This window comes from Brienomyrus brachyistius, chromosome 18 (assembly GCF_023856365.1).
Source record: "Brienomyrus brachyistius isolate T26 chromosome 18, BBRACH_0.4, whole genome shotgun sequence".
Classification (NCBI taxonomy): domain Eukaryota; kingdom Metazoa; phylum Chordata; class Actinopteri; order Osteoglossiformes; family Mormyridae; genus Brienomyrus; species Brienomyrus brachyistius.
Window position 1 is genome coordinate 16,326,689 of NC_064550.1, and position 26,056 is coordinate 16,352,744.

Below are 26,056 nucleotides of genomic sequence, written 5' to 3' on the forward strand. Positions count from 1 at the left end.
CTAGATGCTCTTTTTGCTAGATCCTCCTCTTTTTTCTTTCCTTTCCATCTCTCTCTCTTCCTATCCCTTCACTCTCTTGTTCTCTCCTTCAGGTTCCCTGCTGTAAAGAAGAGGTTCATGGCAGAGCTGAAGGAGCTGCGGCCGAAGGAGCAGAACCCCTTCGTGGTCCAAAGTACTATCAGCCTCATCATGGGGCTGAAGTTCTTTCGTATCAAGATGTATCCCGTGGAGGACTTCGAGGCCTCTTTCCAGTTCATGCAGGTGTCCATTATCTCCTGCTAATCTGTGGAATGTGAATGTTGCTTACATGCTCTTTGCTATAGCCCATGAATTGCTAATCCTGATGCTGACTCCTCATGAGCTTCAACTAATCCTGTGCTGGATTCCTCTGAATGGAGACCAAAGGTCTTCACCATCTACATCTTTTACATTTATCTTCTTAATGAAACAGGCAACAAAATTTGGGCAACAAAACTCCCACCTAGCTATGATACAAATCCTTCCCATTATTTTTGGATCTCTTCTAAATGTCTTGCTGCAGAGTACACCAACATTGTGTAGCTGACCTTTTGACCTTTCTCCACCTCCCATCCGTCCTCCTGCTAGGAATGTGCCCAGTACTTTCTGGAAGTCAAAGATAAGGACATTAGGCATGCATTGGCGGGGCTCTTCGTGGAGATCCTGGTGCCTGTGGCTGCGGTGAGTCCCTACAATTAAGGAAATGTGATCAGGGTTTACACAAAGCGAGGCTGTCGTATCCTAGAGAAGAGCTTGAGAAATGAAGAAATGCTTTAACATCCAGCTTTGTGAATCACTTTTGTTGTGAATTTGTGAATCGGGAGCTGTTCAGTGTTCTTTAAGTGTGTCTACACATTTTGGGCAGCAATACCATAATTTATGGGGGAATCGGGTTGTAACCCCCCCCCCAATAATCAAACCCAGCTAAGATAACCCCCTGGACCCCCTTAAATGGATGGAGATCTCAAACCCCCAGTGCTTAACCCAAAGTTAAGCCCTTGGCAGGTTTTGTAATGGTTAAGGACATGGGTGGGTAACCTGAAGGTTGTTGGCTTCAAGACTGGGCACTGTTGATTGAATTAAGCTGAATAACTACTGTGAAATATCAATGATATTGAATTGCAGTGAATGAGAGAGCACTTCACAGCAGCTGGAATCTAGGGTATCTGCTGTATGATTTCTCATCTGTTGTGGTGACCGATTCCTGTTTTGACGTTTCACCAACTCCAGACCGTGAAGAACGAAGTGAATGTGCCATGCTTGAGGAATTTTGTAGAGAGTCTCTATGACACAACTCTTGACCTGTCAACCCGGAAGAAGCACTCTCTTGTGAGTGATTGGTTTTCTTACTCTGCCGTTTTACACTCGCTTCCTTGTTTGGATCGGGGAGTGATCGCCTGACCATTTTAACCCCCGGCATTCGTAGACCAGTTGCCTCAGATCAGTTGCACTGTTACCCCCTTCCTTAATAACCTCATTGTTGTAGATAAGTCACTGTAGTCTATTGTCTTGAATTTGTACATATTGCATTTTCTACAGCGTTCCATGCACTGACATGCCCTACTGCACATTTAATCAACCACATGTTATCGTTGTATATACCAGTGTTTCTTAACCCAGTTCTTGGGGACAAACAGAGGGTCCATTTTTTTGCTCCCTCATCACTCCCAACACACCTGTACCAGGTATTTGGTCTTAACTGGACAGGAGCTAGGAGAGAGCAGAAATGTGGAGTGTCTGGGGGTCCCGAAGAACCTGGCTGAGAAACACTGATATATATATCAACCAAACTGAATGTGTCACTGTCTTGTTTTGTCTTCTCTGTCTGGGTATCAGCTGTATGTATGAGAGCCACTGACAAACAGCGACCAAGTCCCTGAATGTGTGAACATAGTTGGTGAATAAAGCTGATTCTGATAAGGATGCCCGGGTGCTTGTTAGTGATGCGTGATGACACTGACCTCTGCTGACCTTCTCTCCTTTTAAGGCTCTGTATCCTCTGCTCACCTGCCTGCTGTGTGTCAGTCAGAAGCAGCTCTTCCTCAGCCGCTGGCATGTCTTTCTCAACAACTGCCTCTCCAACCTCAAGGTACGAAGTCCGGTCTGTGATGGTTCTGGTCTGGTTATGTGCCTGATTTGCTTATTCCGACTGTAGCCACTAGTAACCATGTTAGATGGAAAAGCCATGCAAAGGCTTCAGAGCCCTGGGACCATGAATAGGATAAGCGGGTACAGGAAATGGATTGGTGGATGGACTGATGGATGGATGGATGGATGGATGGATGGATGGACTTGTGTAAATATTTGGTAGCAAATATTGGGGGGGTAGAATAGAAAGCCTTTCTAATTTGAATTTTGCATATTCTGTACTGGGCCAGTACTGAGTAGATGAATGGTTGCATAAATGAATGAATTAATTGGTAATGACAGTTGTCCATCGTAGAACAAGGACCACAAAATGGCTCGTGTGGCCCTGGAGTCTCTGTATCGCCTGCTGTGGGTTTACTGTGTCCGGATCAAGTGTGAGAGCAACACGGCCACGCAGAGGTGAGCATGCTCTGCAGGGGAATGTCTGGGGAGCAGTGGGGTCTACGGACTGCTCTGCAGGGGAATGTCTGGGGAGCAGTGGGGTCTACAGACTGCTCTGCAGGGGAATCTCTGGGGAGCAGCGGGGTCTACAGACTGCTCTGCAGGGGAATCTCTGGGGAGCAGCGGGGTCTATGGGCTGCTCTGCAGGGGAATCTCTGGGGAGCAGTGGGGTCTATGGACTGCTCTGCAGGGGAATCTCTGGGGAGCAGCAGGGTCTATGGGCTGCCCTGCAGTGGAATCTCTGATGCTGCTCTTCCTCCTGCAGCCGTCTCAGCTCCATCATCACCACCTTGTTCCCGAAAGGCTCCCGCAGCGTGGTCCCCCGTGACATGCCCCTCAACATCTTCGTAAAGATCATCCAGTTCATCGCCCAGGTCTGGGAGGCCTTCTGAATCTTGAAAAACACCAGACCCACACTCAGGCTGAGGTTTTAGCACTATATATATGGAAAAAATGACCATATTATAATTTATTATCTTGAAAATGTTTCACCACTTATCTGAGAGAGTCTTCAGCTCATCAGAATGGTGGGAAACCTCCATGGATGTTCTGTTATGAGATCATTGATGTAGAGGTGTTGTTCTTCTTCTTAACTTATTCGTGCCTCACCCTGGAAGACTGAGAAGGTCCACAGTCAGCCTTAACTTGTTTTTTTTGTAGGTGGTTTTGATGAGTTTATTTGCAAAGCAAACATTGGCTAGACATTCAGTACACAGTACTGAAGATCATGAATTCACTTGCTAAAGTTTTGCATTAGTATGTTCACCTATTTTGAGCTCTCAGTCCCAGGCTCTTTGCTTTGAACCAGCATTGCAGGATATTCCTGTATGCAGTGTGTTGTCTGACACTCAAATTTTGTCTCGATGCAGGAACGGCTCGACTTCGCAATGAAAGAGATCATTTTTGACCTGCTGTGTGTGGGAAAACCGGCAAAAGCTTTCAGCCTTAATCCGGAGGTAACTCATATTTCGCTGACGATTTCAAAAACCCCACATTCCTCCCCCGCTTTCCTATATAATGCTGGCATCTCTGTAAAGGTGTTTGTGAATGAAAGTTTGTATATTCAGTTACAACAAATGGCCTTTGTGGGCATTTTAGTGTGCAGCTTGTTAGACGCGCTGCCTGCCCTCTTCGCCAAGGCAGCCATTCTTTTCTCCCTTATTGGAGGATTCAGTCACCTTGTGCCAAAACAGGAAGCCAGGCCGAAAGCCCAGCCCAGTGGTGGCTGCTGCTGGGCTAACGAGGCTGTTAGCGGAAAGCCAGAGCCCAGACGGCGATCGCTTGGCGCCTCCTCTCCTGTCACACTGCCCCAGAGCTCACGCAAGGGGCCCGAGTCTGTGACACCACAGCGGCGACAGGGAATTTACACAAAAAGTTTCGACCAAATCCAAAGATGTCCAGACCTTATGGAAATGACAAAGTTTTCAGTTTTCTTCCTTAAGTATTTTATATTGTTATTCTTTTTGAATAATCCTATGAAAATGACATATAATGATGATGATAATTTTATATCCATTTTCACCCTCATGATGATGATAATAATTATTATTGTTGTTATAATTATTATTATTATAATTATTATTATACTACACTGCAACCCTGCATTTCATAAGCAGTTTGGAAGATGGATGGATGGATGGATTCTTGCTGTTGAAGCAGTACTGATGGCATGGCGTCCTTGTGTCCCAGAGGATGAACATCGGGCTCAGGGCCTTCCTGGTGATTGCGGACAGCCTGCAGCAGAAGGATGGAGAGCCGCCCATGCCTAACACGTGTGCCACCCTGCCCTCGGGCAACACGCTGAAGAAGAAGAAGACCTATCTGAGTAAGACCCTGACTGAGGAACAGGCCAAGCTCATCGGTAGGTCCCCATAATGACACCAGCAGGTACCGCCCTGACTGTAAGCCAAATAGGCCAAATGGGTTGCATGATGCATTTCTCGGATTGGGAGCATTTTCTTTTCAGCAGGACAGTTGAACCCTGTCGTTTTACCGTATTCTGCCTGATGCCTCTGCAGGCATGGCCTTGTACTACTCTCAGGTGCGCAAAGCCATCGACAGCATCCTCCGACACTTGGACAAGGAGGTGGGCCGTTGCATGATGCTGACCAACGTGCAGATGTTGAACAAGGAGCCTGAGGACATGATCACGTGGGTGCCCTTCCTTCTGCGGACCTCCTCGCTTCGCTGCCGCAGTCCACCTAAATGGGTCATCAACCAGCTTAGCAGAGCATTCATTGGACAGGGCGATCTCGGGAGCGTTCCTGAGGGCCTGGCCCGTCCTCATAGCCTCGATCCGTCTTTTCTCATTTCACCTTCCTCCTCTTTCTCCTCTCCGCCAGTGGTGAGAGGAAGCCGAAGATTGATCTCTTCAGGACCTGCGTGGCTGCCATCCCACGCATCCTCCCGGAGGGCATGTCCAAGCTGGAGCTCATTGACCTTCTCTCAAGGTTGGCCTGCAGCTCCCCGCACATAATGTAGCCTCTCCTTACAGGAGAACATCTCCCCCGCCATCATCATCCCTATTGGCTCAGCCTGATCATGTGACATCATCCCCTGTGCCATGTTTTTTTGCCCTGTCTCACAGCTTGGCATCACCTAAATTAGTGTGTGTCACCTCAGCACACAGCACCGCCCTTTTAATTGTATGATTAGATCCCAGCAGGGGTCAGCAGTCCGCTGTGGCTATGTGTAATCTGACTAGGGGGATTAGCCTAATTGGCTGCTACAGTTCAGACGTAAGCCATTCTGAATAAGCCGCCTTTTGCTGCATTCCGCTTACGAGCTCAGAGGGGATTGCCTTCCTGGGTTTTGTATAGACTCCAGCTGGGACTGGTGAAAGGGAGCCAAACGCTTTAAGAGATGGACGTCTGCCTCTGTTTATTCCAGAAGAGCCCACAGATTTGGAAAACATCAGAAAAAGAAATTACCAGAGAAGTAGCAAAACCACTGGCAATTTGAGAGATATTTCTCTTCTCAGGTTGACCATCCACATGGACGACGAGCTGCGTCTGATCGCCCAGAATTCCCTGCAGAGCCTGCTGCTGGACGTGCCGGAGTGGCGCGAGGACGTGCTCTTCGGCTTCACGGGCTTCCTGCTGCGGGAGGTGCAGGACACCCACCACGGCCTGCTGGCCTCCACCGTCAAGCTACTGCTGCAGCTGTTGGCACAGTGGAGGCTGCTGATGCAGGCCCCCGGCAAGCCCCGTGGGGCTGAGGTACTCACCGAGCCCATGTGGAAGTAACGCTCCCCCAGCGTGCCCAACGCAGCAACGACCCAGTACTTATACAGATTTGACCCGATAACTTCCCATCGGTTACATTGCTGCACCCTAGAGGAATGATTAGTATCTGTTCTGGGGTGTGGTAGACAGGTGCATGCGAAGGTCCAGCTGGCCCTTTGGTGCTTGACTGGACTAATTCTTTCCATAATGGAACTAATTTTGGATTGTTCAGAGCAGTGTTTTCCGATCCCGTCCTTGGGACCCACAGTCGGTCCAGGTTTTTGCTCCCTCCGAATTCCCTACCAGAAAGTCCATATTTTTGCTCCTTCCTACTGGGAACTGGGAGGGAGCAAAAACGTGAACTGTCTGTGGGTCCCCGAGGACAGGATTGAGAAAGACTGGTTTAGAGGAAAGAAACCCATTATGATCTCTGTGACCTTCCAAGGCAAGGAATCACTGATCAGATTATGATTGACAATGACCTTGGCTGACCATATTATACATACCCAGTGTCTACGAACATTAGTGTTGTAGAGGTTTAATGGACAGGCTTGTTGACTAGTCTTAATGGGTGTTGTATCCTGTAGTTCGGTCATGAGTAGAGCCTCTAAAAAGCTCCCTTTCCCCGATCCTCACACCAGGGAGGCTCTGGACACCCCCACATGGACCGGGGGCCCCACAGTGCTGTGCTGCATGCTGTGGAAGGTCTGGCTCTGGTGCTGCTTTGCTCCTGCCAGACCGGCACCCGGAAGCTGGCCGTTGCCGTCCTCCGCGAGGTCCGCTGCCTCTTCGCCATCATCGGGCAGACCGAGGTAAGCGGGGTTGGGGGGCCTTTCTTGGGGGTGAAGGCGTGTGCAGTGTTGCGATTAAGGATGTGGGCTTACAGGCTAATAAATGAATTACATAGCTGTTTACTTTGGATATATGCAGTTCTTCATTAGCTGAAATGTGGGCAGGCACAGTGAGCACGGTGCTAGGTGGCTCCGTCGCCCTGCAACCTCAGAACTGAGGCTTTGAATCTTGCCTCTGCACTCTGTGAGGAGTTTGCATGTTTTCCCATATCATGTACACTTTGATTTCCTCTCAGTCCGTGCAGTCAGGCTAACTAGCGTTTTTAAAATGCCCATTGTGTGTGACTGTGTGCATGTGTGTGTGTGCGCGCGTGTGTGTGTGCGTGTGTGTGTGTATGTGTGTGTGTGCGCACCTGTTCACCCCTTTATGCTGCCTTGGACAGACTCCAGTCCCACTGTGATCCCAACCAGGATTTATAAACAGCTTCTCACCTGAGCTGGCAGTCACCGTGTTTCATACTCTCCCTTCTCCACGCAGGATGACGATAAGCCCATGATTGAGGTCATGGACCAGCTGAGCTCTGCAGTGCTGGAGAGCTTCGTCCACGTGGCAGCGTCCGACTCGGTGGGCGACTCTCTGTGCTTCTCGCACTTCTTTCAAAGGTCATAGGAGTAGAGCAGAGTTTACCAGGAACCCGCTGACCCCCCCCCCACCCTCCCCCAGGCCAGCCAGCCACTAGGCCACCTTGTGGATCTCCAGTGGTTGGTGGAGTGGAGTGCCGTGTTGGTCAGCAGCGCCTACGACGTGCGAAGCCCCTCCCACGTGTGGATCTTCGCCCAATCGGTGAAGGACCCCTGGGTGCTGTGCCTGTACAGCTTCCTGCGGCAGGAGAACCTGCCGAGGCTGTGTCCCACTGCACTGGGCTACGCCTGGCCCTACGCCTTCACCCGCCTGCAGCTGCTCATGCCACTGGTGGACCCCAAGTGAGTGGGAGCCAAACTGCCAGGTTAAGGATGTGAGATTAAGGGCCGGGATGGCCGATGTTGTCCAAAAAGGGCCGTCGTGTATGATTACTAATTAGAGCAGTGTGTCCCAGTCCGGTCCTTGGAGAACCCAGCCGTTCCATGTTTTTGCTCCTGCCAAGCTTCTTACTCCCTGAGGACCGGATTAGTAAACATTGAATTAGACGACCGATTGGCTGAAAAGTCCTCATACCTGGGTTTGAACAGCTGACCTACAAGTTACCCCAAAAACCTGCATGCAGACGTTTGTGGGTAAATAAGGCAACCCTTGCCCCAACGTCATTCATTAAAATTATACGCGATGTCCTGTTTTTGCAATTTCGGAAGAACACATCAGCTGTCTAAAGAAGTTTACCATTGACTCCTTTTTTCAAATTTGCTTATGAGTTCTAACAGTTAACAGGCTAATGTGACTAGTCAGCTGGCATTTTCTAGGCACAGAATTGTCATAAAAATACGACATACTGATTTTCTGATCACGGTCGTTGTACGGTGAGAGTGACCGTTTAGGGTTGGTGTTTGCTGGTCAGTTCGGTGGAGGGGCGCTGAGACTGGTTATGTTTCGGGTCCAACAGCAGCCCCATGAACGCCAAGCGGGCGAGCATGGCAGGCAGCAGCAACGATGCCTACGTCAGCCTGTGGAGGAACTACCTGATCCTCTGCCTGGGCGTGGCCAAGCCCAGCATCATGAGCTCGGGACACCTACGTGCCTCTACGCCCGAGATCATGGCCACCACGCCTGACGGCAGCATCAGCTACGACAACAAGGTCTGCCCCCACCCCCAAATAATTACACATATTAGGAGTATGGGCTAGTTGGTATTAAATATACCTGTAAATCATAGATTACAGACTGAGAGTGTATGGTAATTACATGGATCTATCTATCTCTGTCTGTCTGTCTGTCTGTCTATTTCTTTAACAGGCACAGTACTCATTGGTCAACAGAAAAGGAGATTTTAAATGCTAGCTCTATCAATGATCTGTCTATGAAGGTTTTGTGATGTGAAGTATAGATTAGAATAGACTGTGTTACATGTTTCCAGAGATGGATAGTTCAGGTCCAAAAAGTAAAAATTCAGACCAGGATTTTATTTCAACCAGTGGGTTGATTACTCTGTGACTGTAACTCTTTATACTTTTGGTCTGGATATTTACTTTCTGGATCTGAACTATCCGCCTTTGTGTGTTTCAGTAGAGATCATGGTAAATGTGGAGAAATGGCTGTGGAAGTGTGGTGTTTAATATGTTCTGTGGAATATACCCTAGAGTAAACAGAGTAAATGAGAGTGGCTCTTGCATCGTATAACCTATGGAATACCCAAAGTGCAAAGCTGAGTGTGTGTGTGTTTGATTCTGTCGTGTCATCCGCACTGAACATCCCCCTGCCCCTTTCTCCTTTGTTATGTGATGGAGCAGGTGATCGGGACCCCATCCGTGGCCTGGCTCCTGAAGCAGCTGGTTCCCCTGATGAGGGTGGAAAGCATCGACCTCACAGAGTCGCTGGTGCTGGGCTTCGGCCGTACCAACGCGCTAGTCTTCAGGTAGCGTTTGCCTTTGTCTACGGGCAAAATGCCTCATGGGTTTGCACTTTGGCTCCCCTTTGCTAGAGATGGCAATGTGAACTCAGTGAAATCTGTGTTCCTGTTTTTGTTGACAGACTTTGTGTCTTGTGGCCACCATCCTTAATGAGTCCCATCCCCAATCCCTCCCTAGATGCTAGTTTCAGGACAAAGAAAATGCATCTTCTCTGTATGGAAAGCCAGCCTGTTGTGTATGACTAGCATGTCGCTAGGGGATACCACCTCAGCGATGAACTGTGGCGTCCTGCCCCATGTGGCAGAATGATGCAGATCCTCTTCTGAATGGAGTATTACAATAGGCAGTGGCAGGAGCTGTGCGGTTTGTAGGGGACACAACCAGGCTGGAGACCAAGAGCAGGCTAGCAACAAAAAGCCCAGAAATTTGGGGGGGGGTCCCTTTTGCAATCATCTGCTTGGTAGCCAATGATGAAATAAAGCATTAATCATTTTGTGCGGGTGACCTGTAATGTCGAGATTGATGGACTGGTCTGGCACCGCTGGCCTATAGCCCATGTAATGCCAGGGTTGGGGGAGAAACCAGGCCCTCACGAATTCCAGAGCCGTCCCAAGGGCCAGTCCATGCCTGCTGGATGGTTTCTTGGTTTCTTGTGATTGCGGTGGCAGGAAACGGGTGTCTCCAAATCTTCCTGGAGAGATGTTTGTCCCATGCTCACAGCATTTTTCTCGCCGTTGGGATGCTTGGCATTCCAAGCATCTGTCTGTGCTGTTTTGCCTTTAGTCTGTGATAAGCCTGTGAGATCCAGGGGCAGGGAAGCAGTGTGTTTTATCTGTGATGAGCCTGTGAGATCTAGGGGCAGGGAAGCCGTGTGTTTTATCTGTGATGAGCCTGTGAGATCCAGGGGCAGGGAAGCCTTGTGTTTTATCTGTGATGAGCCTGTGAGATCCAGGGGCAGGGAAGCCGTGTGTTTTATCTGTGAGGAGCCTGTGAGATCCAGGGGCAGGGAAGCCTTGTGTTTTATCTGTGATGAGCCTGTGAGATCCACAGGCAGGGAAGCCGTGTGTTTTATCTGTGATGAGCCTGTGAGATCCAGGGGCAGGGAAGCAGTGTGTTTTATCTGTGATGAGCCTGTGAGATCCAGGGGCAGGGAAGCAGTGTGTTTTATCTGTGATGAGCCTGTGAGATCCAGGGGCAGGGAAGCAGTGTGTTTTATCTGTGATGAGCCTGTGAGATCCAGGGGCAGGGAAGCAGTGTGTTTTATCTGTGATGAGCCTGTGAGATCCAGGGGCAGGGAAGCAGTGTGTTTTATCTGTGATGAGCCTGTGAGATCCAGGGGCAGGGAAGCCGTGTGTTTTATCTGTGATGAGCCTGTGAGATCCAGGGCAGGGAAGCCTTGTGTTTTATCTGTGATGAGCCTATGAGATCCAGGGGCAGGGAAGCCGTGTGTTTTATCTGTGATGAGCCTGTGAGATCCAGGGGCAGGGAAGCAGTGTGTTTTATCTGTGATGAGCCTGTGAGATCTAGGGACAGGGAAGCCGTGTGGTTTGTCTGCATTGTAATTTTCCCCAAAAACATCATCAGCTTTGCTTTGCTTTGATTTTGACAAGAATTAAATTCGAAGGGGAAAACGGCCAGATTTCCTTCATTTTCATTGTGTCCCCGTCTGCCTTTGGATTTCTGCTGTCATCTTGTCAGGGGACACTGGCAACCTGAAGGCTGTTTAAGTACAAGTTTATCATTATGAAGTACAAAAGATAAACACATTCTTGCATAATTTTTACAATGGTAGACATATGTTCTCCCTACTCACATCCCTGTTATTGGCATCTACCAGCTCTTCCTATGAGAATTTGACAGGCAAATACATGACGTCCAATGAGGACAGAGTATGTCCCTGTCCCAGGATGTGATAACTGTTATAATTCCCTGTCTCCATGCAGGGAGTTGGTGGAGGAGCTCCACCCTTTAATGAAGGAGGCGCTGGAACGAAGACCAGAGGTAAGGAGTCCTGGGTTCATTTTATCTGCTGTTCAATAGCCTGTAAGCGTCTTTTAGTTATGTATTCTGCGGTTCCAGAATGTGGAGTGTATTTGTTAAGGGTTGTAATTGGTCAGATCTACCTTATCGATATATATATGATGGACAAAATGACGCTTCCTGAATCATTTGCTGTACTTTTTGACCCCACTAGACGGTGATCTTGGTTTGTGTTGGGGCATGCTTTGTGCCCTTTTGGAAAACATAGAGCACCATCTAGTGGAGTCAAAAAATACAGCAAATGGTTCAGGAAGCGTCATTTTGTCCATCAGCACTTAGCGTCCTTGATCGCTCGTGGCCGCAGATCCATTTCCCTGCTGGTTTGTGCCCCAGAACAAGAAACGGCGTGAGAGGCGGGACCTGCTGCGCCTGCAGCTGCTGCGCATCTTTGAGCTTCTCGCAGATTCTGGAGTCATCAGTGACAGGTAAGGGGGGGGGGGGGCAGTGTCTCTGTTTGGCTCTGGGCAGTTGTATCAGGAGTAGGGGGGTGTTTGTGTTGGTTGGTTAATGGACGACCAGCCATGCAGGCTGCGGATGCTGCAGAGTACAGTGCACAGCTTGGAGTGCATTAACCCACTTATACCACGGTTACAACACATTTGGCTTTCATCTTTGCACCTAAAGACATTTCTCACGTTTATGAGTTGAAAACGCATTTATTAGTAGGGCTGCTTTCTTCCTGCACTGACTACACATTTGGCTTAGATACGACCCAAGGCAGTGTTGTTAATTTGAAAATTGTCCATAAAGCAGTCAATAGCTCAAAATTGCCAATTGTTTTATAATAGGGCATCAGTTTGCTACTGTGATTCATCTTGCAGGCACTACATGTGCGGTGATAGAAAATCCATCTACAACCTTCTGACCAATCAGATTTGAGAATTCAGCTACACTGTGGAATAATTGAAAGTAACAGTCTTATGAATTCCGTCCTGCATCCCTGCATCTTTCCTCCTGACTAATTCCATGCCTGTTCCTCTGGATCTCCCCCGACGTCCCCCCGGCCTCGGGCAGCACCAGCGGGGCCCTGGAACGCGACACCCTGGCCCTGGGTGCCCTCTTCCTGGAGTATGTGGACCTGACGCGCATGCTGCTGGAGGCCGAGAACGACAAGGACGTGGAGATCCTCAAGGACATCCGGGCTCACTTCAGCGGCATGGTGGCCAACCTCATCCAGTGTGTCCCCGGTAACCGAGGCGACGGGCCGCTCCTTTCAGGGACCTCCATTACCTGGATTGACGCTACTGAATGGGTGTTTAGCGATAAGCTGTCCACAGCTGGAATGAGTCAAAGTACCATTAATGCTCATTTTTTTCAATCAATTATCTGTAGACAGGGGCGCTGCTAAGGATTTTGGGCCCCATGAAAAGAATCTTGACAGGACCCCCAACACAGTTTATTGGGGGCTTCTCTGGGCCCCCTCTCAGTCATGGGCCCCGAGAATCATCATCGTTTACCCCCCCTTTACAGTGCCGCTGTCTGTAGAAACCAAGAACTGAGCCCACATGTTATTAAGATGCAGCTTTTCCTTACAAAAAGAAAGAATGAACCCTTATTAGAATGCTGATATTAGCCCCAGTTGGAAGGCTTTGGTTTCTTTACATTGACTTGTGGGTGTTCCATTATGTGTCTTGGTCATTCTTCGCTGTCAATATGTCACTGACATGCCCCTCATGCCCCCCCCCCACCAGTCCACCACCGCCGCTTCCTGTTCCCCCAGCCGAGCCTGCGGCACCACCTCTTCATCCTGTTCTCCCAGTGGGCGGGGCCCTTCAGCGTCATGTTCACCCCACTGGACCGCTACAGTGACCGCAACCACCAGATCACCCGCTACCAGTACTGCGCCCTTAAGGTAGCCCCGCCTTCTGCCCTCCTCGGGTCACATCCCACAATCCCGTGGGGCAGCTCAGACACTTCATCCACATCTCCCGCAAATCCCAGCCAGTTGCCAGGGCTGAGATACAATAGGTCTCCCTCTTTACAACATGAGTACCTGCCTGGAATAAAACTCTTAATATTGAAATTGTAGGAGCGTAGAGAATAGAGATTGAAGGGTGGGACAGTAGCCCTCTGGTTCAGCTGCCAAGTGAAGGCCATGCATCTATGCAGCCAAGCAGCTATGCACCCATGCAGCCATGCAGCCACGTGTGTTTCCCCGCAGGCCATGTCTGCTGTGCTGTGCTGCGGGCCCGTGTTCGACAACGTAGGCCTCTCACCGGACGGATACCTTTACAAGTGGCTGGACAACATTCTGGCCTGCCCAGACCTGCGAGTATGTATGCGCCCAAGACTTTCCTGAAAACAAACCCCCGATAGCATTCTTGCCGTACACTGTATAGACACTCTGATGATACAAGACCCCTGACAGCTCTCATACTGCAGCACAGACCCCACGGTTTTACCCAGTGTCACTTACTCAGACTCTCAATAAAAGCTTCGAGATCCTTTCTGAGTTCTTAGCTTTTTCTTTACCTGTGGCGCAGGTTCACCGACTTGGCTGCGAGGTGGTGGTCTTACTGCTGGAGCTCAACCCAGACCAGGTTAACCTCTTTAACTGGGCAGTTGATCGCTGCTTCACAGGCTCTTACCAGCTTGCCTCAGGCTGCTTCAAGGCCATTGCTACGGTCTGTGGAAGCAGGTACTCTTCTGCCTTCTCTGGCTGCACAGCACGTACGGGGAAGGGTATGCTCATTAACACATTTCCCTCTGGAGCATACGCAGGGGCGGGGCCATTGGGGTACAGGCTCAAGCTGAAAGCTGATTGGTCCCTGGAATGCCCCCTCCCCTGTCACTCACCAATTCCTAACATATTATTGGCTATTATTGGCTTGGCCCATCTGTATGAATTATGGCCCCTCTTATGTAGTTATAAAATCATCACCAGTTACTCTATATCCATGACATAGTAAAAAAGTCACAGGGTTCAACCCAAGGCAGCCAAGATGCAGTCTAACTGTTTTTCAAACCTACAAATAACCAAAGTTATATAGGCAAACACCACACACTGATAATATGGCCAAAAATTAACGTTTGAATGTTATGGATATTAGTAAAACATAAAAAAAAAATGTTTAAAAAAAAAACATACTGATGTTGGCGGACATTATGGTATCTGCTCATTTCTAACCCCTCATTTTTTTTTACTCCTGCAGAAACTATCCGTGTGACATAGTTACGCTTCTCAACTTGGTGCTTTTTAAGTCCTCAGACACCAACAGGGAAATCTATGAGATTTCAATGCAGCTGATGCAGGTGTGTTAAACCGGCTCGGATGCCTGCCTCGTACACGGAATCCCCATAGATCAGAGCTACACAAATCGCGGCCCTCAGAGGCCGAGCCCTGCTGATCTCCCAGCCTCCCTTTACCTGTGAGCCAGGTGTGCAGCCTCTGTGGCCAATCAGAATCAGTAACTATTAAACTAGCTACCTGGGAGAACCGAAAACAAGGCCTGGATTTGGAATGGAGGTGCAGATTTGAAGAGCTTGCCATAGTTGGTATTTATTAAATAGCTCTCTTGTTTGGTTTTAGGCCATATAGTGGTGTCAGTTTGTAATGGTAAATGGTAAATGGACTGCATTTATATAGCGCTTTTCTACTCCTACGAGTACTCAAAGCGCTTTACATTTCATGCCTCACATTCACCCATCCACACACTCATACACACACCGGTGGCAGAGGCTGCCATGCAAGGTGCCAACCTGCTCACCGGGAGCAATTTGGGGTTCAGTGTCTTGCTCAAGGACACTTTGATGGGGTCAGGAGGAACCAGGGCTCGAACCTGCAACCCTCCAGTTGCCGAACGAAAGCACTACCTCCTGTGCCACCATCTTCCCCATTGTGTATCTATCAACAGGAATAACCGATTTGCATTTTTGCAGGCTAAAAGCTATGTTCTCCAGTGCAGCGATAATTCATTACAAAATTTATGTAATATGACAGTTAGTAATTGACATGCAAGTCACTCCACAAAGATGCAGGTGCTTCATTGTTCATGGTGATTAATGTCTAAAGCATGTTCCTCAACCTGGTCTTCAGGGACCCCCAGACAGTCTACATTTTTGCTCCCTCCCAGCTCTCAGCACAGCTGAACCAAACAATCAAGAGCATCAAATACCTGAGACAGTTGTGTTTTGTGCAGGGAGGAAGCAACAATATGTGCTGTCTGGTGGTACCCAAGGAGTGGGTGGGGAAACACGGGTCTAAAATGGTCTTAAGCAGCATCTGTTGTGTGAAATTAATAGAAACCCCCCCCCCCCACCCGTCGCCGTGTTTGGCTTACTTCAGATCCTGGAGACGAAGCTCTCTGTGTACTCCAAGAAGATCATGGAACAGAGGTCCAACAGCGTGCTGTACGGCACCCACGGCCCCCTGCCCCCGCTGTACAGTGTCTCCCTGGCCCAACTCTCCAGCCAGCTGGCCAGGATGTATCCACAGCTCACACTACCACTCTTCTCAGGTACCTGTAGTCCTGTGTCATCTGCTAGCTACATAGACTTTGGACCCGTCCAGAAAATGCAGGTTCTCTCATACTTGTCATGCATTCTGTGAGGTTTTATGACTTCTCCCATCCCCCCCCCCCCATGCTCGTAGAGGTGAGCCAGCGGTTCCCCACCACCCACCCCAATGGTCGCCAGATCATGCTCACTTATCTTCTGCCATGGCTTCACAACATCGAGTTGGTGGACAGCGGCCTGCTGCCGGCCTCCAGCCCCTGTACACCCGAGGACGAGACCCACATCCAGGCTGGCAGCCTAGGACTCACACACTGGCTGAAGGGCAGCGGCTGGGGTTCACTACAGGCCACCTCGCTGGTCCTCAACAACCTCATGTTTATGACCGCCAAGGTATGGCTGCAGGGCATGTGTGTGTGTCAGTCACTCTCTCGACCTGAGGTACGATTCTAGGGGGCAGTAAATTGCCTCTCTCGTCTATATATGCTTGGTAATTTCATTTAGAATTCCACAATATTTTTAGTTATTTGACAGATGCTTTAACCCAAAGAGATGTACGTTTTTGAGAAGGCAGAGTTAGACAGTCCCTTGAGCATTTGTGGTCATGGGCCTTGCTTGATAGCCCAGCAGCGAGAGCCCTCTGCCAACCCAGGGATTTGAACCTACAACCTTCTGATCATAGGTATAGCATCATAAGAGAAGAGTTATATTTGGGCCTTCCCTGGGGTCTGGCCTGGAATCACACTGGTGGTCCAACAAGATCCGTTTAATAGTAACATGGCAGACTGACCTCCTTCTGCCCACGTCACCCTGCAGTACGGCGATGAGGCTCCGGGCCCGGAGATGGAAAACGCCTGGAACGCCTTGGTCAGCAACGACACGTGGAGCAGCAACCTGCGCACCACCCTGCAGTTCCTCACCAGCCTGTGCGGCGTGAGCAGCGACACCACCCTGCTGCCCCACGTAAGGATGCCTGAGCACCTCCTCGACTGCTGCTTCCCAAATGGTGCCAGAACGTGATATTTCCCTCGTTACGCGACAGACGAAGAACATGTTGCTCTCTGGATCAAGGCAGTCTAAGAACATCTTTGACTGCCTGATTGCTGTGCTGTGCAATGAGATGCCATTCATTATACTCATTACTCGTTATAGGTAACTAGGATGTAGATTTTGTGGTGCAGTTCGGTTCTTGTTGCTATAGTGTTGAATAAGATGGTGCCCTTGTTGCAGGTATGGGAGGTATCCACTCGTTACCATGGTTAAAGTTACTCAAGATGTTGCCTTGTTGTTATGGACCGGAATAAAATGGCACCCTTCTCATCACAGATCAAGAAGGTGGTGATCTACCTGTGCAGGAACAACACCATCCAAACCATGGAGGAGCTGCTGTTTGAGCTGCAGCAGACGGACCCTGTGAACCCAGTGGTGCTCCACTGTGACAACCCGCCCTTCTACCGCTTTGCGGCCAGTAACAAAGCCTCGGCGGCAGCCTCCGGTGAGCTTCATTGGCTGGTGCCTTGTCAATCAAACTGCCAAGAAATACCAATACCAGTTTATTTATAAAGCACTTATAAAAACGACCACTAGGCTGACCGAAGTGCTGTACATCATATAACAAATACAACTAAAAACACAACCGAAAGAAAAAAAAAATTGGATCGAAAGCCAACGAGTAAAAATGGGTTTTTAAGCGAGATTTAAAAACGACAAGAGATGGAGCTTGTCTCACAAGCAATGGCAAATCACTCCAAAGTTTTGGTGCAGCTACCGTGAAGCTCTATCGCCACCTAGTTTACGATTTGCCTTTGGTACGGATAGAAGCAGCCGGTCTGCTGATCTAAGTGATCGAGATGGAAACAATTGGTAACACTTAAAGCAGTTATCGTAATGCATTATAGGTACCTTCATAATGCATTATAATGCATTCATAAAGTATTATAAATGCAGCTATAACAATTTTAAAAAGGCATAACATATTATAGCCATATTTGCTATGTATTATGAATGTTGCATGAAGCTCTCATCTATATTGCACTATAGATACCTTCATAATTTATTATTATGGTCAGAATAAGCCATTATAAGGTATTTATACCTTATAATATCTTAGTTATAGCTGTTTTTATAATAATTCATGAATACATTATAATGCTTTATGAAGGTATCTATAATGCATTATACATACGTGCTTTAAGTAAAGTGTCTTATTGGATTTAACTTTTCACTGTTTCCTTACGAGTTCTCGTCATTGTACTATAACTTCTGTAAGTCATCAGTGTTCTTAGTAATTTTTAAATTAGATAAGTATTTCTTCTTGAACATGCTAGTAGCTACAATGTGACATCTTGTCAGGTCCTTCTGAGATCCAGACATTCATTTTTGTCCTATGTAAAGGGCAATATGTTTTTGTTCATATTTCTCATACTATGCATGCCAAGTCCTGTTGCTCCTTAAAGAGAACATGTAGGACCTTAAGATGACCTGTGTGGGGGGGGGGGGTGTGCTTTTTACCACACCAACCCAAAAATCAAAATGAGGCAACTTTTTTTCTTAGATCTTAGAAGGATGTAACGCTAGATTGACTTTATGCATGTTTTACACGAAGCATCCAGTATTATGCAAATGGAGGGAAAAAATAGATAAAAAAATGCAGCAGCAAGCTGGGATTTTAAAGCCAGATGTTCTAGGACAAACCACATGAGAGGTGTGTGATGAGGCCGTCTGCTTCGAGTGTGAGAAACCTGCTTGTTGGTGTTTCCAGGCACGACGTCCAGCAGCAACACGGTTCTGGCCGGCCAGGAGAGCCTACCAGACACAGACGAGACCAAAGTGGCCCGAGAGACAGAGGAGAGGTGTGGCCTGCAGTCCTATTGATGAGTGGAGCTTCTGGAATTAATTAGTGGCCTGATTGATAATCTAAAGCCCTGCTTTTACTCAAAGGGCTATGTAAGCAAGTAAGGTCTATTTATAAATCACAGACGTGACAAAATATAATTTTATTTAATTAAAAATGAGTAAACAAGAAACATTAAGACACAGATTCAAATAAACGATAATTATAATACAATTAATATTTAAAAAATCTAAACAAAAGCCTGATGAAACAAGAAAAAATTTAACTGGTTAACTGGATCTTTCATCAAGGATTAAAATATCAGTCTTTTCCCTTGATTGTTAAAAAAATGACTGCATATTATGTAAATGAGGCAGAAGTTTAGTTGTTATTTATTTTGCATGTGCTTACAGGCTTTCTAGTGTGGTTAAGGCCCACAACAGACTGGAATCTCGCAACAGCAACAGTTCTGGGGGGTCCTATGACGATGAGAAAAGTGAGTGTCCCCCCATTTCTGCCCACAAGAAAACGCTGAACAGCCAACATTTACAATTTGCTCACGTTACCAAACTAGGTTGTGTTAAAGATTGAGGCTAGTCTACGTGGAATGCACTGATGTGTCATATGAAAGTTTTTTTTTTTGTAGTCTTGCAGATATTCCAAATATGTTGGTCAGAAGTCAGCGTCATAGAAACGAATTCTTTCTCTTGCATCTGTTGAAAGATTTTCCCTGAACCTGGGGTAGGAATGTGGCAGCTGCTTCCTGCAGAGCCCAGCAGGGCGTGTCCGGGCTGTCAGGCTCGTCTGCACATTCTGACCATGCCGCTTTTAAAGCTCACGACTGGAAAGAGGTTTTCCGTTGTGCAAACCCGGTCTTCTCTCCTGGCCCCGCCCCCCTTTCATCAGGTGACCCACTGCCGCCTTATGCAGGGTGGCTCCTTGGTGTGCTGGAGACCAATCAGCCACAACCACTACCCATGCCAACCAATGGGGGATGCTGGGCACCGTTGGTGGATTACCTGCCTGAGACCATCTCCTCACGAGCACCCCTACACAGGTAAATGCCTGCACACATGTAATACTAAGCCCTTTTAGTACAACACGTAGAGAGCTGTTATCTTTGAACTCCTGTGTTAAAGGCTGCCCTCTCTTGCTGCAGGTGCAACATTGCAGTCATCTTTATGACAGAGATGGTGGTGGACCACAGTGTAAGGGAGGACTGGGCCTTGCACCTGCCACTGCTCTTACATGCTCTCTTTTTGGGTACGTCTCCTGATCGCAACTTTTTCTTGTCTTTCTTACTCTCTTTTTTCTTCCAGACAATACAAGCAAGCAGAAAATGTGCTAAAAAGTCACTGGTGATATTTTTATCTCTCCTCCATAACAAGCATCCTCTCTGTCTCGCCTCTTTGAAGTTAAAAGAGGCGAAACACTTTTGTACTGAGGTGCCAAGCATGTAGGCGTTCGCCAGTAGAAACACAAACCCTGCGAGATCCTGAAGATTAGGGCTTCGCTTGGACTTGGTACATCTCCTCCCCGGGTATTACATGCCATAGATCAGGCATTTTCTTGGCCGTGTGATGCCTTGCAGAAATGCTAAAAATGTACTTGTAGGCAAGATAAAGAATAGACAGAAAGCAGAGGTGAATAGTTCAAGTCCAAAAAGTAAAATCCAGGCCAAGATTTTTACTTCCTAGACCTAAACTATCCACCTCCAGCTGAAAGGGAAAACCATCATCTGCCCTGAGCTCATCTCCTCAGCATGCTGTTCATAACACAGACTTGAAGATCTGGGAGCCTTATCTCCCACCTGAAGCATGTGAAGCATTTGCTGTTTGCATTTGCTATTGATTTGAACATATGTTTCCAGTTTTCCCAGTTTGCTCTGAGAAATAGTAAACCGACTACATGCAGATCTGTAAATGCTGTATTAATAATGAGGACCTCAGTACTTCACGCCACTGCATTGACAGTCTCTGCAATCAAACAGCAGTCTGTTATCATGTGATCAGCCGTGTCACATTCCTTCTTACCCGAACAGGCCTGGACCACTACCGGCCAGAGGTGTTCGAGCACAGCAAGCGCCTCCTTCTGCACCTCCTCATCACGCTCTCCTGCAACAACAGCTTCCAGGTCATCGCCTCGGTGCTCCTGCTCTCTCGAGATATGGGGGGCAGCAGGACACTGACTGTCAGGTCGAGCTACCAGCCTGAGTTCCTCTACACAGGTAGCAGCCCTCATGGTCTAACCAAAGCATTAACAGCTCTGCCTGAACAGCAAGCTAAATTGATTTGGTCTGGGTGTTTATATGTATATTATTACCATGTGTCATGTATCATAAGCTATTTTATTCTGGTTTTAGGTTGACCAGGGACAAGAGACGAAAATTGAGCTAACTGTAGTTCATTTACAGGCTGTCTTTCTGGTGATCAATGAGTACTGTACCTGACAGACTGACAGACTGACAGACAGACAGATAGATAGATAGATAGATAGATAGATAGATAGATAGATAATACACAAGAACTAAAATAGTTGTACCCTTGTATATGGGTTATAGCCTACAGGCCTTGGCATGCACAGGAAATACATAGTTACCCCAAAAGAGAAACTATTTTGTTGTCCTTCCTTCTCTGCCCATCAATTTCCTGTCCAGGTGGCTTTGACTTCCTGCGGGAGTGCCAGGCATCGCCAGCAGTAGACTCGGGCTTGAGCTCATCCTCCACCTCGTCAAGCCTCAGTCTAGGCGGCAGTAGCTGCGGGGGGGGCCTGCCTCAGATCTCCCCAGACTTGGAGGAGCTGGAGGAGTCCTCCACCGAGTCAATCGAGAAGACCAACAAGCTCATAGAGTTCCTCACCACAAGGTAGCAGGTCTTCAGAGGCGTATCCATCCTAGGATAGATCTTCTGTGGGGGATTTGCCACCCATTCCATATATCACAGGATTGTCCCGTATTGCAAAATAAAATGCTGTGTCATTTTGCCTCCCACTTGGCCAGTCGGTTCAAATTTATAGTAGTAATCCTAGTGGGTGGTGGGGGGGGCAAGGTGATATTTTGTCAGGGGGTCTACAACTTACTTAAGTTACTGTACGCTGCTGCCTGTGTCCATGTAATAATTATTTCAGGAAAATTATTCCAGTAAAATACATATGCAGTTCTACAATTTAGGAGAGAAATATTGCTTAACAAATGTCAGCTAGGCAACAAAAACTGATAATGATATAAGAATAAAATCTCTGAGAAAGTGTCCCCAGAGACCTCACTGTCCTACCACCATGCTTTCTGCATGACCCAGAGTAGTTCCTCTGCGGACCGTCTCCATCATTCTCCTCTCTCCTGTAGGACGTTTGGGCCACTTTGGTGCCACGAGGACATCTCGCCCCGCAACCCCAACTCCAAGAGCGCAGAGCAGCTGTCTAACTTCCTGCGTCACGTGGTTTCAGTCTTCAAGGAGTCCAAGACAGGTGACCCTGCCAGCCCTTCTGCCGACAGGCACACCCTGCCGATTTGTGGGTTCGCGTCCGGGGCCCCCGGAGGCCCTGTCTCCCAGTGTCCCGTCCTGAGGCTGGCCTCCTCGCCCCTCCCTACCCCAGACTTCCACCTGGAGCAGCAGCTGAGCGACGTGATCCTGCAGACGGCCCTGTGCAGCTCCTCACGCCACTATGCCGGCCGCTCCTTCCAGATGTTCCGGGCGCTGCGGCAGCCGCTTTCGGCCCGCGGCATGTCGGACCTGCTGTCCCGCCTGGTGGAGGTGGTCGGGGAACATGGAGACGAGGTGCAGGTAAGATCTCCCAGATCGGTGCCGGTGTGGGTGTCAGCCAGACATGTGCCTCACTGTTCTGTACGTCTGTGTGCTCCAGGGCTACGTGATGGAGATCCTCCTCACTCTGGAGGCTGTGGTAGACAACTTGGCGGAGTGTCTCAAGAACAACGAGCTGTTGATGATTCTGACTAGGTGCGGCGCCCCTTTTTCTCTGTGTAGCTGGTGTCCCTTCAACTAACATGCTATGAGTCTCCGCCATGTTCTCCCCGTGTTGTTGTGGGGTTTCCTTCCTGGGTTATATCCTGTCTTGTGCCTGCAGCTTCTGCGATAGGCTCAGAACCCTCGTGAGCCTGCATAGGACATAGCCTGCATTTCTGCGGGTAACCTGCCGGATACTCCAAGGTGGTTTTCCGGCTTTGTGCCTGGTGCTTTCTGGCTCCAGACTCATCTACAGCTTTATAATAGTTTTGTACCCAGAGTTTGCGCTAAGTAGGGTTAGGGGAGACAGAATAAGACTTGCCACTGAGTACTCTGTGTGTGTGTGTGTGTGTGCGCAGGGCATCCTCTCCTGAGTTTCAGGCGTGCGGGAAGCTGAACTCCAACAGAAAGAGCACCGGCCAGCTGAATTTGCCGCAGGGCCTGGGCAGCACAGCCGAACGTAGTCGCCACCAACGCAGCTACTCGGTGCCCAAGAAGTTTGGGGAGAGCGGGGAGCAGTCTGGCATGGATCCGCCCCGCAGTGCCACTCTGGACCGCATTCAGGCCTGCACCCAGCTCGGCGGGGGCGGTGGGCCGGGGGGGTCTCCCCGCAGTTCGTCCTGCTCCTCCTCCAGGGACGAGGCGTCCGCTCTCAGCAGGGACCCCAGCCACGCCAGTCACCCCGCCAACTTGCTGGCCACAGCCTTCTGGGTGGCGGTGTCGCTGATGGAGTCCGACTTTGAGTTCGAGTACCAGATGGCCCTGCGGCTGGTGCACAAACTTCTGGCTCGTGTGCCCCTGGACCGTCCTGAGAACCGGGACCGGTTGGAGAAGCTGCAGGCCCAGCTGCGTTGGAGCGGATTCCCTGGCCTCCAACAGCTTCTGGTCAAGGGCTTCACCTCGTCCGCCACAGCCGATGTCACGCTGCAGCTCTTCTGCCAGCTCACGCCCGTGTCCCGTGTGCCTGTGGTGGACACCTCCCAAGCCATTGGTAGGTCCTCCACACTGCCTCACGGTGCTATTTCCCATAATAAATCTGCTTAATTTGGGGGCCGAGCCATATAGGCACAGGGGCTCCCAGAGTGCCCCCTCCCCTGTCAAAGGATATTCAAGCCATATTATTGGCTAATTATAAGGTTGGCCACTCTATATGGACTATGGCCCCTCTTACGCGCCCCCCACTTTGAAAAAAAATCTAAAACCGTTGTTGGCTTAATATTAGAGTAGAAGACCTTTTTATGTTAACATCTATGTATGAGAATACTCTGTATTTATACTGATTGCAACATGACTTGCTAAGAAACTTCTAACTATGGGGTCAGGCAATCGCAATTTCTTTAATCTCATTAAGGAAATAAGGAATTACAATGTTGTGACGGGCTCGTCTGCACCCCCTTGTGGCAGGTTTCCCACTTAACATCCTGTGCCTGCTTCCGCACCTGATCCAGCACTTTGATGGCCCCACCCAGTTCTGCAGGGAGAGCGCAGAGAGGATCGCTCAGGTCAGTCAGACAGTGTCCATGTGTACTGACAGCCGTCACTCATGTTGAGCTACACTGACGTCGTGTCACGTGCTCCTCAGGTGTGTCTGGAGGAGAAGAACACCAAGCTGTCACACCTGGCACATGTGATGACGCTGTACAAGACGCACTCATACACGCGTGACCCCTTCTCCTGGGTCAGCGTGGTGTGCCGGTACCTGCACGAAGCCTTCCCGGACATTACTCTCAACATGGTCACCTACATGGCAGAGGTGAGGCATGCTCACCTTCATCCTCAGCTGTCCATTGAAACAGTCATCAGCTTCTTTGGCCATGTACAGCCCACAAACCCTACTGTGAAAAGTCCCCCTACTGAGAGCTGATATTTTGGCAGCTGTTAGAGAAAGGACTTCCCAGCATGCAACAGCCACTGCTGCAGATCATATACAGCCTGCTGAGTCACATGGACCTCACTGGAATCCAATTCAAGCTGTTTAACGTCGAGGTGCTGAAAACCATTGAGAAGTTTGTGCAGGTGAGTCACTTGTGCTTCCACCGGTTTCTGTGTGTTATTCCCTTTCAAATTTTCTCAGATCTTCTCAGGTGACAACACCCTTTATGTAACATTGTTTACCAAACATTTTTTGTCTCTTAAGTCAATTATGTGTTTCAGATAAATGTGGTTTTAAAGCAGTATCTCAAAGGTTGCATGTGATTATCAGTGAGCCCTTTTATAAAAAGGAATGTCGGATCACCTAAAACATCTCTGTGATTTAGGTCTTTAAATCTCAAAAAGAGAGTCCCTAGTAAAGACTGATAATTTCCTGTGAAAATCCCCTGAAGTGGTGGTTGACAAGGGAATTTACCCAAATACCTTTGCCAGAAAGTGTCCACTTGGTGTCAGCAGTATGCAGTGTAAGGAATCATTTGACATTTGAGTTACAGACATTGCTAGTGTCAGTTATCAACACTTATATTCTTGCTTCATTAATCTGCAAACAGCACCTGAGTAGAAACATGTGTGCGGGGTTGTGTATATAAAGTGGTTTCTTACTTGATTCCAAATTCTTTAATTGTCACGTACAGTTATACAAAGTACAACACGCAGTGAAATGCATCCTGAATCGCTCTTTTGTAGACTGTGCAAGTTGAAAATCCAGTTATGCTAAAGTTAAAGTGCAAAAAGCTAAAATGCAAGCAGAGGAGCATGTTCAAAATGAACGGTAACACAGACATGACCAGTGTAAGTGCGGATATGGTGCGGGGTACAAATGCAGTATCTCTTGTAACCCTAGGTTACTTTGTTAATACAGAATGTTAACCAGTGGTGTGTGTCTGTGCGTGGTCTGTGTGTATGCCTGTACCCTAGACTGTGCACTGGAAGGAGGCCCTCAACATCTTGAAGCTGGTGGTGTCTCGGTCTGCTAGCCTGGCCCTGCCCTCCTATCCCCATGGTGATTCAGCACGCCTGGAGGTCGGAAGGATGTGGAACGGTTCCCCCAAAGGCCTACCGGGGAAGACGTTGGATTTCCACTTCGACATCTCTGAGGTAGAATTCAGAGGAGCACTCGGGCCGCAAGGTTGACATTCGTTGTCGTCGCTCGGTCAGTCTATTAACAAAGCGATTCTTTGGAACCAAGATGCTTATCACTCGCCCAAAGCCGTGACAAACAGAAACCCGCAGATCCACAAATTTCAGGTGTTTCAAGAAACCAAAACTGGATCTTCTAGACAAGGTGATAGAGTCCATAATTTCTGCTTGGTTGCTGCCCTTTTCCTGAGGGCTCGCGGTGCCTTCCAACGTTCCATGTTCCGTAGACTTCCAGCGGAAAATGAGCCCTCCGTGACGTAAAAAAGAATTATACTGAATAGACACTCTGTGTTAGTAGAAGTTAAAGGGTCCTGGAAAATGTCCCAGCATTCAGTGGCGGACTGAAAAAGCTAATTAACAGGTACTGCGTTCGCTCCAGGGAATGACGTGAGCCTTGCCCTGTAATCTGAGCCTGGAGAGGCCGTCTCTCGAGACTTCAGCAGACCTCCTGCTGTATTGACCGAGTCCCGTATTTTTGGAAGTAACTAAATGTCATGCGGTTTTCCAGCAAAA

The 26,056-nt window shown here is 48.6% G+C and overlaps 1 protein-coding gene across 10 annotated transcripts in view; it reads left to right on the top strand.

The window, feature by feature from the left end:
• Positions 1 to 26,056, top strand: part of fryb (furry homolog b (Drosophila)) — a 78,949-nt gene that overhangs the window by 39,698 nt on the left and 13,195 nt on the right. For 9 of the 10 annotated variants that reach the window (XM_048982769.1, XM_048982768.1, XM_048982771.1 and 6 more), the window contains exons 8-48: positions 93 to 261; positions 607 to 699; positions 1,249 to 1,347; positions 2,006 to 2,107; positions 2,462 to 2,565; positions 2,873 to 2,981; positions 3,477 to 3,563; positions 4,297 to 4,468; positions 4,626 to 4,758; positions 4,950 to 5,057; positions 5,588 to 5,825; positions 6,473 to 6,643; positions 7,161 to 7,247; positions 7,347 to 7,606; positions 8,221 to 8,413; positions 9,065 to 9,189; positions 11,128 to 11,185; positions 11,558 to 11,649; positions 12,239 to 12,411; positions 12,916 to 13,076; positions 13,386 to 13,496; positions 13,708 to 13,862; positions 14,377 to 14,476; positions 15,510 to 15,681; positions 15,816 to 16,069; positions 16,493 to 16,639; positions 17,003 to 17,171; positions 18,438 to 18,528; positions 18,923 to 19,005; positions 19,416 to 19,566; positions 19,669 to 19,772; positions 20,551 to 20,736; positions 21,166 to 21,373; positions 21,853 to 21,974; positions 22,104 to 22,291; positions 22,371 to 22,465; positions 22,831 to 23,462; positions 23,876 to 23,973; positions 24,054 to 24,224; positions 24,347 to 24,487; positions 25,322 to 25,501. In XM_048982769.1, the coding sequence (XP_048838726.1) occupies positions 93 to 261; positions 607 to 699; positions 1,249 to 1,347; positions 2,006 to 2,107; positions 2,462 to 2,565; positions 2,873 to 2,981; positions 3,477 to 3,563; positions 4,297 to 4,468; positions 4,626 to 4,758; positions 4,950 to 5,057; positions 5,588 to 5,825; positions 6,473 to 6,643; positions 7,161 to 7,247; positions 7,347 to 7,606; positions 8,221 to 8,413; positions 9,065 to 9,189; positions 11,128 to 11,185; positions 11,558 to 11,649; positions 12,239 to 12,411; positions 12,916 to 13,076; positions 13,386 to 13,496; positions 13,708 to 13,862; positions 14,377 to 14,476; positions 15,510 to 15,681; positions 15,816 to 16,069; positions 16,493 to 16,639; positions 17,003 to 17,171; positions 18,438 to 18,528; positions 18,923 to 19,005; positions 19,416 to 19,566; positions 19,669 to 19,772; positions 20,551 to 20,736; positions 21,166 to 21,373; positions 21,853 to 21,974; positions 22,104 to 22,291; positions 22,371 to 22,465; positions 22,831 to 23,462; positions 23,876 to 23,973; positions 24,054 to 24,224; positions 24,347 to 24,487; positions 25,322 to 25,501 (6,292 nt within the window). The remainder of the gene's footprint in view (positions 1 to 92; positions 262 to 606; positions 700 to 1,248; positions 1,348 to 2,005; positions 2,108 to 2,461; positions 2,566 to 2,872; positions 2,982 to 3,476; positions 3,564 to 4,296; positions 4,469 to 4,625; positions 4,759 to 4,949; positions 5,058 to 5,587; positions 5,826 to 6,472; positions 6,644 to 7,160; positions 7,248 to 7,346; positions 7,607 to 8,220; positions 8,414 to 9,064; positions 9,190 to 11,127; positions 11,186 to 11,557; positions 11,650 to 12,238; positions 12,412 to 12,915; positions 13,077 to 13,385; positions 13,497 to 13,707; positions 13,863 to 14,376; positions 14,477 to 15,509; positions 15,682 to 15,815; positions 16,070 to 16,492; positions 16,640 to 17,002; positions 17,172 to 18,437; positions 18,529 to 18,922; positions 19,006 to 19,415; positions 19,567 to 19,668; positions 19,773 to 20,550; positions 20,737 to 21,165; positions 21,374 to 21,852; positions 21,975 to 22,103; positions 22,292 to 22,370; positions 22,466 to 22,830; positions 23,463 to 23,875; positions 23,974 to 24,053; positions 24,225 to 24,346; positions 24,488 to 25,321; positions 25,502 to 26,056) is intronic. The other variant, XM_048982765.1, reaches the window with a different exon arrangement.